At 32.2% G+C, this 16,009-nt stretch overlaps 1 protein-coding gene across 1 annotated transcript in view; it reads left to right on the top strand.

Annotated features, from left to right (window-relative positions):
- The window catches only part of LOC124367326 (sorting nexin-29), a 30,306-nt gene that overhangs the window by 4,034 nt on the left and 10,263 nt on the right, over positions 1-16,009 (top strand). The window contains exons 3-10 of the mRNA XM_046824059.1: positions 175-584; positions 2,035-2,177; positions 3,805-3,917; positions 7,042-7,153; positions 7,717-7,768; positions 9,252-9,411; positions 10,337-10,451; positions 13,407-13,631. Coding sequence (XP_046680015.1) covers positions 175-584; positions 2,035-2,177; positions 3,805-3,917; positions 7,042-7,153; positions 7,717-7,768; positions 9,252-9,411; positions 10,337-10,451; positions 13,407-13,631 — 1,330 coding nt within the window. The remainder of the gene's footprint in view (positions 1-174; positions 585-2,034; positions 2,178-3,804; positions 3,918-7,041; positions 7,154-7,716; positions 7,769-9,251; positions 9,412-10,336; positions 10,452-13,406; positions 13,632-16,009) is intronic.

The following is a 16,009-nucleotide window of genomic DNA, read 5'->3' on the forward strand; positions in this document are numbered from 1 at the left end:
ATAAAATACTGTAACATAAAGTCCTGTTAGTTTAAATATGTTTTGAATATATTGGTTTATTCAATTTAAAAAATTTCAAGGTACGGTGGACATTAAAAAATATAGTTGATATTGATAAGCGTAAAACTTTGGGTTGTTCAAACCAGGATCGTAATGTGAGCTGATTATTTGCAGGCAAGTGACGGAGTTGGTATTGGGTGGTAACGGGCAGGAACCTGCAGTGGTGTTTTGGCATTTTGTTCGTGACTTCTTGACCAAACACGAGCGGGACCGATATGAACAGTTGAAGCAGATCTATACAGACAGTGGAAGAGGGAGAGCGTGGCTGCGATCGGCACTTAATGAAAAGTCGCTCGAACGCTACATGCTGTGTCTGATCGATGCTGCACCAGAGCATATCTCCGTGTACTACGAGGACTGGGCGTTCCTGCGAGACCAGGAGCTCAGCAATGTGTTGCCGCAGGCTGCGGCCGGTCTGGCATCTATACTCTTCGCGATCAATATCTGCCGGGCAGAGCTCAACCAAGATGGTGGCAGTGGAATTCCACCAGAGCCTGTGATACCAGCTCCTATCTCAATACCAGGTAGGGTTAGTTGCTTGATCTCAATCACTGATATCAATTTTGTTTTAGTGCTTCAAAAATATTTTTATAAGAGGGAACTACTACCTTAAGAACTATTTCATAAGTCCCGTATTCATTTACTCAGTTTTAACTTCCACAACTTGAGCCAAGACAAGAATATCAAACCATCTAGAACAAGACCTACATTGTAAATGTTTCAAACTTTAAACAACATGATTTTTTTTTTAAAGAGTGAATCTTTTGAGGTCGGATTTGTGGCATTACTCTAGTAATAAAGATCTTTAATTTGATTTACTACTCGACCTATGCTCTCATTTAAGATTCCACTCTGACTCCTTGCGGGCGATCCCCCTGACATGACAAAAATATGGTAGTTACTTCAAAAAGTAGATTTACAGGTTTATGATGTACCAAGTTTTATTGCTTTACCTGCAATCGTTCGGTAATTATCAAGCCCTATCTTATGTAATAGTCATCCATCCGAAATATGTACGGTATATATGCTTTTAGTTATATTCTGTCAGTTTTAAACTATCTATTATAGTAACCCATTTACTGTTATAAATGTATAATTTTATATAGAGGCCATTTTTCCTGATTTCCAAGAGCACTTTTTAAAAATATAAAAGAATACTTAACAGTATTTGATTATACATGCCCGTTTATCGTTATTCTATAAAAGATAATAATTTTTGGAAAAGTATATTTTATGTTAAAAATATTTGTATCATTTCGTTGTTTTCTTTTGATTGTAATCCTGTTAACATGGATTGGACACAGCACTAATGTGAATAGAGTAAGACTGTCCAACTAGTAAGCATAGCATCAGAAAATGGCTTTTAATTTCAACAAAAAAGTTCTTTGCATTAGAAAAATTAAGTTTTTATATAGAAAAAGATATTAGTTTATTGAAACTGGATCCGTAAGTCTTATGCTAGAAGTTGTGGTGTCTGTCTAAAAAATTATGTCTAAATCACATCTGTTCATCAAACATGGCTATTTAAGGGTATTTTATTGACTACTGCTGTAGCCAGGTGATTATCAGCTGTTTTTTACTGTCGATAACTTGATGTCTTTTGGTTATTCGAACAGCTGTGTTTTGGTTCAAATTTTTAACATTAACATAATGCTGATGACTAAATTTTCAATAATGATTAACAGGAAGATCCTTGTCTTTGGTATAATTCCAAATTGAATATTGGTCCACTTGCAACCTATGTTGTAGCTTTAGTTTGTTTTCTTTCCAGTTAACCTCAAATTATTGTACTTTAATGAATGAATTATTTAAAATTATGAGTTCAATCAATAACAACAGAGACATTAAACGGAATAAATGAAGGTAGAAAAATGCATAATTAGTTAGGTATCGGTCTAATATTGAGTATTGTATACATTTTTAATAATATATCACGTATGGAAAAATGTCAAATGATTCGTTAAATGATTGCAGGAGACAAAAGTAAAAGTCGGAGAAGGAGGGTGGCTGGGAACATCATCTCTTTTGATGAAGATGACATCGCGGGACGGTTGGAAGAGTTCAGTGGCAATGTTGGCAGGTCTTCCTCTTCAACTCAAAACACCTCCCCAACAGAGGTAAAGTTGCATACCCACGAGGTGGCTGAGTTGTTTACTTATTGTACTGATAAATGAAGGGTCTATATTCCCGTATTTGGAAAAATGTTGGGCTGGGTAAATTGAAAGGTTTTAAAAAAACATGAATGCATAAAAATTGATTTAGTTATAGTGAAATCCTGTTATAACGTTTCCTGCATATGATGTTTTCTTGCTTATAATGTTAATATTACATTTCACCAAAAACATAGTCTAGTTAAGGTTTCCTGCTTTGTAGTGTTTTCTCACTTGGTCCAGTACGTGTTTGAATACGTTTTTATCACTTACAATGTATTATCCTTGCAAATGTCTCTTGCACTGTTTTCGGCTTATTTTTTTGGATACTGGAAGCAAAGTTTGTGGTGGTGGCAGCATTGCATCAGTTAAACCACCACTACCTCACCCGGCCACCAGTGTGTTATTTCTACTTCTCTAATGCAAGGTGTAAAAAAAATACATATATGTGTTTACAGAGAAAATACTAATACAGTAGCTTACATCCATGCATAAACGCAATGTGCAAACATTAATATAAATGATACAATTGAAAGTAAAATGTTGTTTTCAAAACATATAACTCCTTAATTCGGTTCACTATCTACGTTTTCATGCACAAAGTGCAACAAAAAATGGCTTTTGCAATCAATAATGTATGAACTGTATATTAACTGTCAACCGCAAATGGATGCAGCAGATTCACTATAATACTTGTAAGTAGAAAATAAAATTTGCAAGTAAAATATTATTTTAAAACTATTGTTATTTGTGAATTTGGTTATCTACGGTTTATACACTAAGTACAAGAAAAACGTGTTTTAGCAAATGGTAATTTGTATACTGCTGATCAGGTTTCATCCATAAATAAACACAGCTGACTCACAGTGATGCGTGAATATAAATATTGAAATTATGAACAACAAAGTATTGTATTAAAAACTAAAATAAATTATTGATTAGATTATCTCTCTAAGGTTATTCAAACGCAGAGAATGAAAAAAAAACATGTTTCAGAGATCAGTATTTTATGTACTGCAGATCAGGCAATAATCTGTAATGCGGTGATTCCAAGCAGATTAGCTTGTCAAATCTTATCAATTGATTCTCGGATTTGACTCTCCAATTAAGATGCATTAAGGATTTGGCTTTTGACACATTACTGACCTCCAGTGTCTCCAAGGCTCTAAGTAATCTTTAAAATGCCAAAAACAGTAATTTGAGGGAAAAACTATGAGAACCCTAATTTGCTTACAAAGTTTCCTACTTTGTTGTCAGGAAAATGTTATAATGGGGTTTCACTCTTGTTTAAGCATAAACTTCGCTTTAAATGAATTTGATTACTGAGAGTCTGTTACAGAACAGTTTATATAGTGGATAATTGACTAGAAATTGTGACAGTAAAATATTGTTGGCCCTTAAAGTAACCGTACAAAAATGTTGCTCTGGAACGTTAGACGTTAAAATTGCAATTGAGAACTATGTTTATCCGTATCCTCTTCCACTATTGTTACCACAGATTTTGGTAATCTTCATTTTAAATTCAAGTACAGTGTATTAATTTTCATTGTACGTAACCCATGTATATTTATACGTTGATGTGTCTTTGATGCAGAGCGTGGTGGTGATAGGAGTGGAGTGTGTAGAGCCTATGGTGGACGACAACGGAGGACAAAGCGACATTGACATCAGCGGAGAATGTGACATCAGTTCCGACCCTGACAATAAGTAAGTTCTGCCGATGTTCTTGGTTATAAAATCCGAGCATATCATTTTAGTCTTTGAATGGAACATATTAATTCAACTGGACTTTTTTGCTTTGGTGGAATGAGAGAAAGGAAAATCTTTAGTGAACTTCAGCAAAAGTTAGTTTATCAAGGGACTAACAAAAGGATCGAAAATTCAGGGACATCCAAATAGAAAGTGTTAACACGATGGTAAAAAACCATATTTTACATAATTATACGTCAATAATTGTCCAAACCACAGTTTTTATGTCTTAAATATGTGTCATATCAATTACTCAATGTTTGTAAATATTTTGGCTGCAATCGTTATAATATGATTTTGACCTTCATAATATTTTCACTAAATGTTATCATTAGAAAGATTAAAAAAACAAACAAACAAATCACTTCATATGTTTCAAATTTATTAAAGATACGTTTTTAATCAGAGATGATAGACTTGTATTAATGAACTCTAACCTTCAGTTGTGAAAAGATTATCCCTATCCAAGATTTCACTGTTGATAGTGTGAGTAAATAGTCAAGTTATCCTAGTAATAGTTAGCTTTGTGACAATTATTGTAATGTTTCTATAGAACATATTTTTCTGTGGTTAATACAGCTGACAATCTTGGCATTCAGGTGACCTAATAATGGCCAGCATTTAAGTGAAAATTAATTTGAGCTGGATTTCTGATCAGTGATAACTCCTTTTAAATACACAGAGGATGAAATAAGGTTTAATAAAATTTTACTGAAATAGTCAAATTATTTTTAGTTTTATTTAAATTTATAGTTTTGACATTTATAATAGATTGTGATTCTCTTTACTTAGTAGAAAAGTTTTTTTTGCCATGTTTCATATTATAAATTTATATCCAGTATGAAATTGAACTTCCTATTTATTATAAGACAAATTTTTGTCAAATATGTAGTGAAAGTTGGTGGAATTATAGGACTGTTACAGCACATTATGTTATCAGAAGCTGCTGCTGATAGTGGACTGTACTGTTATCAGTATCTCTTCCACCAGGCCAACCAGGGGGCCCAGTGCTGTGTTGTAAACAGGATAATTTTTTAATATAGTTACTGAAGAAAGATCGCATCTGAATCAAATTTCTACAATTTTACAAAAAAAAGATTATTATTTTTTGTGTACAAGATAGATATTTAAGTCAGTACAATTCCTATCTTGACAGATGAAACTTTCTCTCATAGATAAAGTCTCTTGGATTTGTTTTCTGTGGGTTTCAAACTTATTCATTCCTTCTGATAACTGTGGGACCAAACAGAATATTTCAAGTGGAAACTAATAGAGTGCTAACTCAACCGAAAGATTGTGGTGATTTAAACCTCATTGAGATAATAAAAGACAAAGTCCAAATTTATTTATTCATCTATATACAATTTAATAGTGCCAGTATTAGCCTATCCCTAGCTAATCTAATCTAATTGTAAAGTCATGTACATTTTATTGACAATTCTTGACCGCTCATACTAATTGTCAAAATGTAAGGTTTAAACATTTTTTATTCGCTAAATATTTTCGTATTACAATTTAAATCTACGTTGAATGTCTTTGACCAATGAAACAAGATATGAATGTATCTAATCATCTGAAATTTGAGGAACATTAATTACTTAAGTAAATCAAGTAAAGTAAGTAAGTTAGGGTAAATAAATTAACACATTCAAAATAATTTGTTACCTGTTATTTGTTCTATTACTGAACAGTTATCTAATTGTGAAGAAATTTGATATTTGATTGGACTAAGTTTGCAATAAGTTAACTTGTTGATTAATTTTCTACAAGATTATTTTTGTCAATTTCTTCTGAGGTTATTATTGTTTTTAGATATTTGCAATAGCCACTATTTTGACATTTAAGTGACAAATTTGACTAAACTTTCTTTTTAATATTGTTAGATTTTCTCAATTGGATTTGTAGTTGGTTGGTTAGTTACAAAAATATAAATTTTTAAATCAACACACACAGACAGACTGTTGGTAAACAAAAAGAAATAGGCCATTGCTTCAATTTAGTTTTTGGCACTTCTTGATCCATAGAACAATATCCTAAGGTTTATAATGAGACTTGTGACACATCCTGTGTAGACAACTTGAACTTTTGCACGCCACTAATAAATCCATTAATTTTCCTATAACGTCGAGACAAGTGAAAAAGTTTTCTTTAAGTTCAAAGCTAATTTTTATTATAACTAAACTATAAAAGGTGAAAGCAAACAAAAGTATAAAACAGGCCATTTTTCTTAAAATTTGCATATTTATTGATAAAAAAAACTATTTACAAAACTAATTTTAAATAAATTAAAATGTTATTGTAAAACATAATTAAACTGAAAAGTTTGATACACTACTAATTATTAGTGTATTTTCTAATCACAACGCTAACACACAATAAGGAATGATAACGAGATACGTAGTAGACGCGCACGCTCGTGACAACCGAGAAAGCAGTAATACACGCCACAGATATGTTTGGTTATGGCTCTGTAGTAGACACAGAACTGACGAGCAGGTGGTGGCGTTAAACAAAGGGCGCTCCCCTCCCCCCACTGCAGAGTGAAGATCTCCGTGATAAGCACAGAGCGTGCACTGAGCATTTTGAAGGCCTTTTGTGAACTAAAAAACTCTCCAAGAGACATAATCCATAATATCGGATATAACTGTATTTGGCGTTTTGGTCAAAGTCTACCATTATAATATATCTGTTAATGGTGTGGGAAGGATTAAAGATACAATGCTCAGCTGTGTTCTACATCATCACCTTCTGTATGAAGCCATTAGTCATAGTGAAATTTCATGAAAATGACCTCACCTCGGAGCCAATGTGACTCTTAAATATAATAAATAAATTTTTGCAATTAATTAATGATCAATTATTGCATGTTACTTATCCTCTTACAAAATTATTTCAACTGAAAGCTAAATTTTTTGTTGAAAATACATTTGCTTGGCGTTCTTTTGGTGAGCAGTGTACATGGCAGATATTATTAGATTCAATTTGAAATATAAAAATAAATTTAATTATATTATTCTACAACTTATTTGTTAAAGAGATTTTAAATTGATATGCTACTCATAAATGACATTTCTTTTCACAGAAAAGGCTTAAGGCCAATTAGTAATTGCAGTATTGGAGAATTAATTCCAGTTCCTTTAACCGAAGAAACGCAAACTTCTGAAGATTCCTTATCAGTTCCTAGTTTCTCTGAGGTTAGTGCTGTACAAACTGTTAGTATTATATATTAGTTTTATAATAGTGCTAATTTAGTTCAGGAAAACATGAAACTTTTAAAGGATATGAGAGGAGGAAGCTTAACCTTCACCATATTGGAAGGATATCCCTTGTATTCTTCATGAGGGCATAAAAATAACAAACAAAAATTGGATACTTCATACCCACAATTCAATTTCAAATATCAATTTATTCCAATTGTCTCATTTTTAAGATCTTAATAATATGCATCCAAACAAGTTTTAGTTTTTTGTAAAGTGTATACTTTTAATATTTAAATGTTAATGTACAAAATATTGAACAAATTTCTGAATAACGAATAAAAATGTCAAAATAATTGAAAAAGCGTTTAAAAGTGTACAAATTAAAAAAATGAGACATCTATCGAAATTCTACAACTAAAAATGAGGTCTTAAATGTGCATTAGGATTAGCATTATTCTTATGCAATTATTAGTTTCATTATTGTTGATTGTTTGGAATTGTATTTAAATATGTTGTTCTTCAGTTATGTGTGTTTTTGATCTTGCTACTTTTTTCAGGATGCAGATGCAGGAAGTGTGGAGGCTGTAGAAGCATGTTCTGGACCTTCTGGTGAGATTCTTTATGGTGCATTTGGTGACCATTCATTATGTACTTTGTATTATTTTATTTCAATATTGTTTTTATTGATGTGTTGATTTAGTATAGTTTTTGCTCTCAATATATTTTTGTTAGCAGCGAATGTGTTAATTTACTGCTATGTCACACAAAAATTTAAAAAAACCTTACATAATTATGTAAAACTATAAACAAAAATTCGTGTGTAATTTTTAGAAAAACAGTTTTGCCTTTTTTACTTTATGCCCAAAAAATGTTCTACATTTAGTGGTTTAATGTATTTATTTGTGATAAATACACGTCTAACCAAAATCTATAAGAAAAATATTTGTAGTAGTCCAAATAAGTCGTCTAGTATTTTCACTGAAAATAATGAAAATACAAGATAACTGGGATGAGGAAATTTGATGTGGAAAGGGTTAAAGCGACCATCTTTACCTGCACTTATAGTACAGAAAAAAACAATTCTATGCCAATGTCTTATTAATACCGATCCACAGTTTTTGAAAAATTACTCTCCCTCAGCCATCATCCACGCATTATAGATACTCTTTCTGAATCGCTCTCATATATAATAAGTTAATCATTCTAATAATTAATTCAAAGCTTTTATTTCTTCTTTTATTGATCAGACCGGTGTTTTGAAATGTGAATGGTTAAAAAGGATCTAAATTTCACTTGTTTTTTTACTGTTTTGTAACAAAATGTCTGCATATTTTTAAGACTTTGACGTTGTTAGTTTACTTGCTTTTGCATCTACCACACTTTTTAAATTAAAATAATATATTTAGTATATTAAGTTATAAATAAATTTATGTATACTAATTGTAGTTAGCCATTAAAATTATTTTTCTCAGTATTGCCTGCATTGAACTCTTGTTGTTGTCCGTATATCTGTCCATCTGTGCGATAACTCTCGATAGAAAGGTCCCAGATACTTTAAACTTAGTATGTAAGTTCCTCTTGGGCAAAAAAAGATCCTATTGATTTTGTAACCTAAAAGTCAAATAGAAGTCGATCTGTCTTGCGAGGTACTTTATTCATTCTTTCTCGTCCTTCAATACTCTGTTAAATCAGTTTATTGGCCTAACTTTTAAATAAGTTTTTCAAAATATAAGTGATCTGTGCAATTTTTGTCATCTATATTGGCTATGAATTGTGTTAACTTTACAAATTTCGTAGAAAGCATTTATTCTTTATCAATAATATGGATATTGGGTAGAAAATCTTCAAAAAAATTATAACAATAAAATCAATAGTCTTCTAGCTGCAATATTTGGTTTTGGTCTTCTTTTATGGGGAGGGAAGATAAATATAAAACCAGGCATTTTACATAGCATCAAGTATCTATTGAACTTTCTTGCTCAATTCAGTTTCGGGAAGAATCTGTTTAGTATAATTTCAGAATTTAGTTGAGAATATCTCTGAATTCGACCAAAGAGACGACCACGAATGAGTGGTGTTTTGTGTTGTGTAGGGATCGAAGTGGCGTTGGACTCCAAGGTGGCACGGCTACAGAAGGACATGGAAGCGCTGAAGGAGACGAACCAGGCACTGAAGGCTCAACTGAAACTGACAAGTCGGCAGCATCAGCAGGACCTGCAGACTTTAGAAGTCCGGAAACAGGCTCTTGACAGGTAGTCACCAAATTTATTATAATTTAAGGAATTAAATTAACGTACAAATCGTATGTCTGAAACTTCAAAAGGCATTTGTTAAGCACTAAACATTTAAGTAATCCTACAATTATTTACATGACCAAGTTATTCCAGTGAACATTTGTTCGATAAAATTATTTTTCTGAATGAGGAAAGATGATAAAATTGAATCGACTTCTTGGTGTTATCAGGCAAGAATAGTTTGCCAACCAGTACGAAGGACCTAACGGTCTTGTTGAAATTGTGTTGTTCTCCATCTATCTGTGCAATAACTCTTAATAGAAATTGCGTAGGGACTTGAAAATGGAAGTACGCAATTGAATATTTGGAGTCAAAAAGCAGTCTGTCTGTCCATCTGCCTTCTTGTGTGATGATTCTTGATAGGTAGATCCTAGAGACTTTAAATATGGTACATAGGTTCCTCAAGGTCCGAGGAAGAACCCTTTTGGCTTTTGGAATCTGCCAAAGGACAGTGAGTCAGTTTGTGCACCACCTCTTGTTACATTCCGTTGGGTCCTTCAGTACTCCTGTATCGGTTTACTCCGTTGTCGTTTCTTCTCTTCAATCACAACACTTTGCCAGTTTAAATTGTCTGGAGTTTGAATGACCGAAGAAGTCAAGAAAATATTAATCAATATTGCTAATTTTTATTACATTTTACACTTTATTTGGGTATTAATTTTCAATTTAAATAAAATAAAATAATTTTTATAATAGTAATTAGTTAATAATTTCCTGTAAACATTCCTGTAATTTATTACATATTATAAGAGAGAATTTTAGAAAAATCTAATTATAACGAAATTAAAAAATAATTGTAGTAATACAAAGAAATATAAAAATACCTGATCTTACCGTTCCTTATTTTCCCGTGTTTGGCTTAATTACGTGTATGTTTTTGTAGAGAGAATGAGCTATTAAAGCATCAACTTCGGAAATATGTGGGTGCGGTGCAGATGTTGAAACAGCAAGAGGGACACAATGAAGAGGCAGACCTTTACGAGAAGAAGTTGGTTCAGGTAAACTGAGATCTGAATAGAAATTAGTTTCATTTTTAGTTGTAATATTTATATTACTTGTTAAACCTCTAAGTCACAAGCGAAGATGAGCTCTGAAAAAATTACCCTATTCATTAGACACTGGGAACCAAACTCTGTAAAATTCTGTAAATAAAACATTATGGTTCATAATAATGAACTTACTATTGTTAATTCTTATAATTCTTATTAGTGAATAAAGATGGAGCTCTATAAAAATCTCTCTTAAAAAAAAAAATAGCCTAATTTAATTTCAATAAACATTGAATCACAAAAAAGTACTTGCTCCGCCGGGACTCGAACCCGGATCTCTTACTTGCCGGGTGAATGTGCTACCATTACACCACAGAGCCCTTACTTTTTACGATTCAATTATATTGTATTTGGCCGTATCTGTACATATGCGTTTTTAAATAACCATGTATATATTTTATATATTTATATTTTTTATAACCATATATATATTTACACAATTTTTAATAGTTCTTCAGTAATTTGTTTTATTGTAAATTTTGCTAAAGTTTTATCATTCATTCTATGAGACATTTCATGATCGTCAATTATTATGCCATCTAATCCACTTCACTTTGTTCACTACCGGTACTACTTTCTTTCAAAACATTTTCAATAAACGCTTTGAGAAATTTCAATTTATACATGATACATGAACATAAATAAATATTGGAAATATGAACTGCAATCAAAATATTCTTTGCAAAACAAAGATTTGGTAATTTAGGTACACAAGGTGCGACAAAACACGGTTTAGCGATTAGTAATTTCTGTAATGCTGATCAGCTGTCGCCCCTGAATAGACGTGCTTCCTACATGAGCATACACATAGATTATATGAATTTCAAGCCATTTATATTATATAAAATCAAAATTGGTTAACTGCCTAAAATTTTCCATGTACCACTACTAGCTAATCAACAATAATAGTCGTACAATAATAAATTTGCCTCTGCTTGGGAAATTTTGTTTTCCATCATTTTTATGCAATGTAAACTGAAGGACAGGCTGTGCAAACAATGGGTTAACCCTTTGTGCTCGAAAAACCAACAGCACTGGCCACACCAAGGTTGCAGACAGCTCACATTAGTTTTGCCGTAGTTTGTCCTCGCAACTCGTACAGATGGCCGCGCTACTTTCATTGACAGCTCAGTGGCCATATTTGTTGTTTGCATCCTCAGATTGGAATTATTTTTCAATTTCCTCCGTGTTATTTGCATAGTAATTAAAAATGGTTAAAGATGAAATCAAAAATATCTTTGTGTTAATCTTTGAATACAAAGATTAACACATTTGGGAAATTTAACTTAAATACGTATATTGTTAACAAAGATATGTAATAAAATAATATAAAGTAGGCTTTTACAGTTATGTTATACTCGGACATTAACTATTTTACATTTTTCTCAGTCTTTCAATTTTTTGATTGAATAAAACTTTTAAAAATACACACCTATGTGTAAGTCAAGAATAGTTAGCACATGTCTTCTAGTAACATTTTCTTGGTTTCTATCACTTAATATGGGTCATTTGTCTTATTTACACTTAGAAGAGAAGATATTTACACTATTTTACATTAGAGAGGAATAATTATAGGCTAATTTAAAATTTACCGCTTTACTTAAAAATTACTTTAAAATAAAGCTGCTCGATAGGTTTCAGCACTCACTTTTCATTATAAAACAAAGAGAATATTAGACAATAACTGCTATGTTTAGTGGCCAGTGGTGCTGGCCTTACGAGCTATAGACGTATTATATCTTGGCCAGTACAGCTCCAAGGACAAATTATAATTACAATTACTGCCTTCAAGTGCATATGGTTAACACTTTGTACCCTGAGCTCGAGTATAGGTCGGGCCGCGTCGGCAGCGCCTGCTACCAGCGCCCGACTATAGCTCGGGTCGTGTTATTTAATTGTATTATTTAGCTCAGTCATCTTATTTTTGGATTCAAACATTTTGATTATGTTCATTGGTTGTCTAAGTTCGTATTTGTTGGTTTTGAGATCCCTGGGTCACGTTTTAGTAATGAAATACGTATATTTATCGTCGTATTACAAGCGAGTCTAGACAGCTGATCATAAGCGCCGCGGCTGATCGTCGGTTCTGTCAGTTTGCTTTGTAGTATTTCATGTTGTGTATTGTGAGTCTTAGTGATGTCTTACAAATCTTGCTGACAAATACTGAAGCAAATGTTATTATAATGTATTCTAAATGTGAATTTAACTGTTTGAAAAAAATCAGAACTTTAGTTTTTTACTGAATGAAGTAAAGGCAGATGTAAGCAATGTGAGGTTATCCGTGTGTTTTGTTTTGTATTTACACTCGCTTTGTTCTTTCTTCTCGACTTTCCGTTGATTTTCTTTTATATTCTTTATTTATTATTTTCAAGTTTAAATAATATGGGTGATGAAATCAAAAGTGATGCAATTCGCGATCTTTTGTTTAACTCTGAGTCGGAAAATTACGATAATTTTGATACATGCCTGGGACCAAATATTGATTTTATGAACGATCTAAACGAAAATGTGCGAGATCCTGTATTTGATTCAGAACATTGTGCTTTAAAAATTACCACACTAAGGCGAACTACCTGAACTAACAAGCTATGTAGCAAAAACTGTTTTTGTATTTTTTACATAACATTCAATATTATGTAATAATTTTATTTTGAAAATAAACTTTATATTTGTATACATTTAAAAAGAGTATGTATCTCTATCTTTAAAAAGATATATAGTATGAGTTTATAACATAATTACTGTAATAACACAGAATTTTTTTAAATCATCATAAAACCCCCAGGGAGCCACGCCGAAACATGTATTAAGAGCCCAGAGTACAAAGTGTTAAAATAGTAAAACATCCACCAGCATTGAAAATGGTTTCGCAGCATGTAGATCTAATCGCCCTATTGTCGGCAGGTGGCAGAGATGCACGGTGAACTGATGGAACTCAATGACCGACTGCAGCGCAGCCTCCAGAACAAGGACGCCACCATCAAGCGTCTTCGGGCAGAGCTGGAGAGCTTGCGAGGACCTCTGCTGGAGTCTGATGACGAAGACCTGTGCAGTCCTGCGCTGATCAGTCTCTGGATACCCTCGGTGTTCCTGGCCGGCAACAACAGCTCTCAACACCATGTCTACCAGGTGCGGTCATTCTACTCCTGAATCAGATTTGGTGGGATGCTAAGTCTCTTGGGAAAGTAGAAATTTGAGGGGAAGTGTGTTCCATGACAGGAAATATAACCCTTTGGGGAAGATTTTCGAGCACTGAGTGGTCTGGGATAAATACCGAGCTCAAAGTTGGTTACGTAGACTATGTTTAGCCATTCTTTAATGTTATGGGCTGTTCTTAATTCTGAAAATATCCGCTAAGTGTTGTTGCTATGGTCTTCACTGGTTCTTTTACTAAAAGGAAAGTGCAGTTCATTTCGTTTTGTAACTGGCAGCACTGATCAACAGTATCGATTTGTAATTGATGACCTGTTTGTTCGAGTGCTTTGTCATTGTTTTCGATTGGCAGATACTACATGTGAGGTTAGGTGTTTCTGTTTTTGTTTAGTTGCGAGTTTTAATCGAAATGGAATAAAAAAAACTGTGTGATTCTATCAATTTAACGGTTTGTGCAAGGATAAAAACCTGAACGTTAAGATGAAGATTATTTGGATTATTTTACAGTATGTTTTATTATTTGTTAAGTAATTTTGTGTACATGGATAAAAAACTCTGAATTTTGTATTAAACAAGAAGTTGAGTAAAATTTTCATCAAAATCATAAAACACATTACTTATAATATTTTCCTTTAATACTATTTTTAAGCTTTAAAACTTTAGATATATGCATGAACATTTTTTATTTCTGTAAAAAAACTTTTTATATTTTAAGTAAGTATGTTAAAGTTAGTTAGAAAGTACCTAAAAAAGTTTGTTTTAAAAAATAATAAAATGCATGTAAAAATGTTAACTTTCTTAATAATTGTTACAAATAATATTTAATATATGAAATGAAGATTTTGCTGTAAAGACAATGGTAACAAAATTAATGCACCATCTTTAATGAATTTTGTTTTAACCAAAATCTTACTTTTTTGCCCAATTTTAATTGTTGCTACCAGTCCTGCTGATGCTTCAGTAAATACTTCCTCAATGGGTTAAGGGGACGCATGGTGTTTGAGTAATGTAATTTAGACAAGTACTTAAATGGCTATTCCTCACTCTTTCATTAATACATTAACACAAAATACTCAGTTTTTTATCCTTGCTAGCAGATGATGATCACCAACAATTGAGTTGGTTACTTATTCCAGTTTATGTCCCTGAATTAACATGACTTATACATATAAATAATTAACCCAAACGAAAACCGGCCCAGGCACAGGTACAGTTTTAGTAAGCACAGGTTAGACTGTAGATCCTAAAAGTAGATGTCTGCTGCCATAGAATTAGGGGTCAGCACATGTACTTATGAGAAATTCAAGATAGTAGATCAGGGTGCTAGGGAAATCCAAGAATGGTGTTGAGTAAAATATATTGAACTGCCATTGTTGAATGGGAAAACTGTAACAGATACCTGTGGTTGGTGCGTTGACATTTAAATTAAGAAGTAGTGATGCATGTCTAAAGTGGAGTAGCCTTAAACGAAGCCTAATTTGGGATAGGGACAGAAAGAATTTCTTCTTGTGCAACCGTCGAATTGTTTTAAATAAGGATAAGGTGACTTGGTCATGAATGCAAACCCTAGAGTTCTTCTCTTAGAGTTGATAAAATCACCATTTTAGTAATTTATAGACATTGGCCTATAGTTTGTGTAGACAGGTATTTGATTTTCAATGTGCATGTTTTTGTTGTGTCAGGTAATTCAATCTTTCCGACCATAGCTTGATCTCAAATTCTTTATTTGTAATACAGAGATATAGACTTATCCGTATAGATATGTAACCCATAAAACAAAATGAAAAACAAATTAGCAATATATCAAAATGTAATGTATCAAAATGTGTGTCTTCAGGCCATACCAAAAGAGTGATTTCAATTAAATTTAACCTCATGAAAAAGGAATTTAAAGTTATCTCTATGTGTAATATTATCGTGATGCCTAAGTTAATTTTTTCTAAGTTCGCTTGGTCATAACTGTGTTTGTTTATTGTATTTACGATTTTGTAGAAATTATCACCTTTCCTTACAATTATACAAACTTTTCAGTTATTTTAATTTTAGGTTTATAAATATTGTTATTTGTTGTAATAAGTTTATTTTTATGGAAATCTATAACACGTAAATAAATCAAACTCACCCTAATATTCACTAAATGAAGTAAATGGTGATTTTATGGAAAAAAATAATCTTCTATCTTCACTGTAATTGCTGTAAATTAAATACAAACCTTACATATTTTAAAAAATTAAAATTTAAACCTTAAAATTCTACTAGTCAATTCTTTTGAGGTTTTGAGCCTTAATTGCAGTTAGCAATTGTATGTGTTGCCAAACACAGCAAATAAAATGAAATATTTAAAATCTTTCCAA

This window comes from Homalodisca vitripennis, chromosome 8 (genome assembly GCF_021130785.1).
Source record: "Homalodisca vitripennis isolate AUS2020 chromosome 8, UT_GWSS_2.1, whole genome shotgun sequence".
Classification (NCBI taxonomy): Eukaryota; Metazoa; Arthropoda; class Insecta; order Hemiptera; family Cicadellidae; genus Homalodisca; species Homalodisca vitripennis.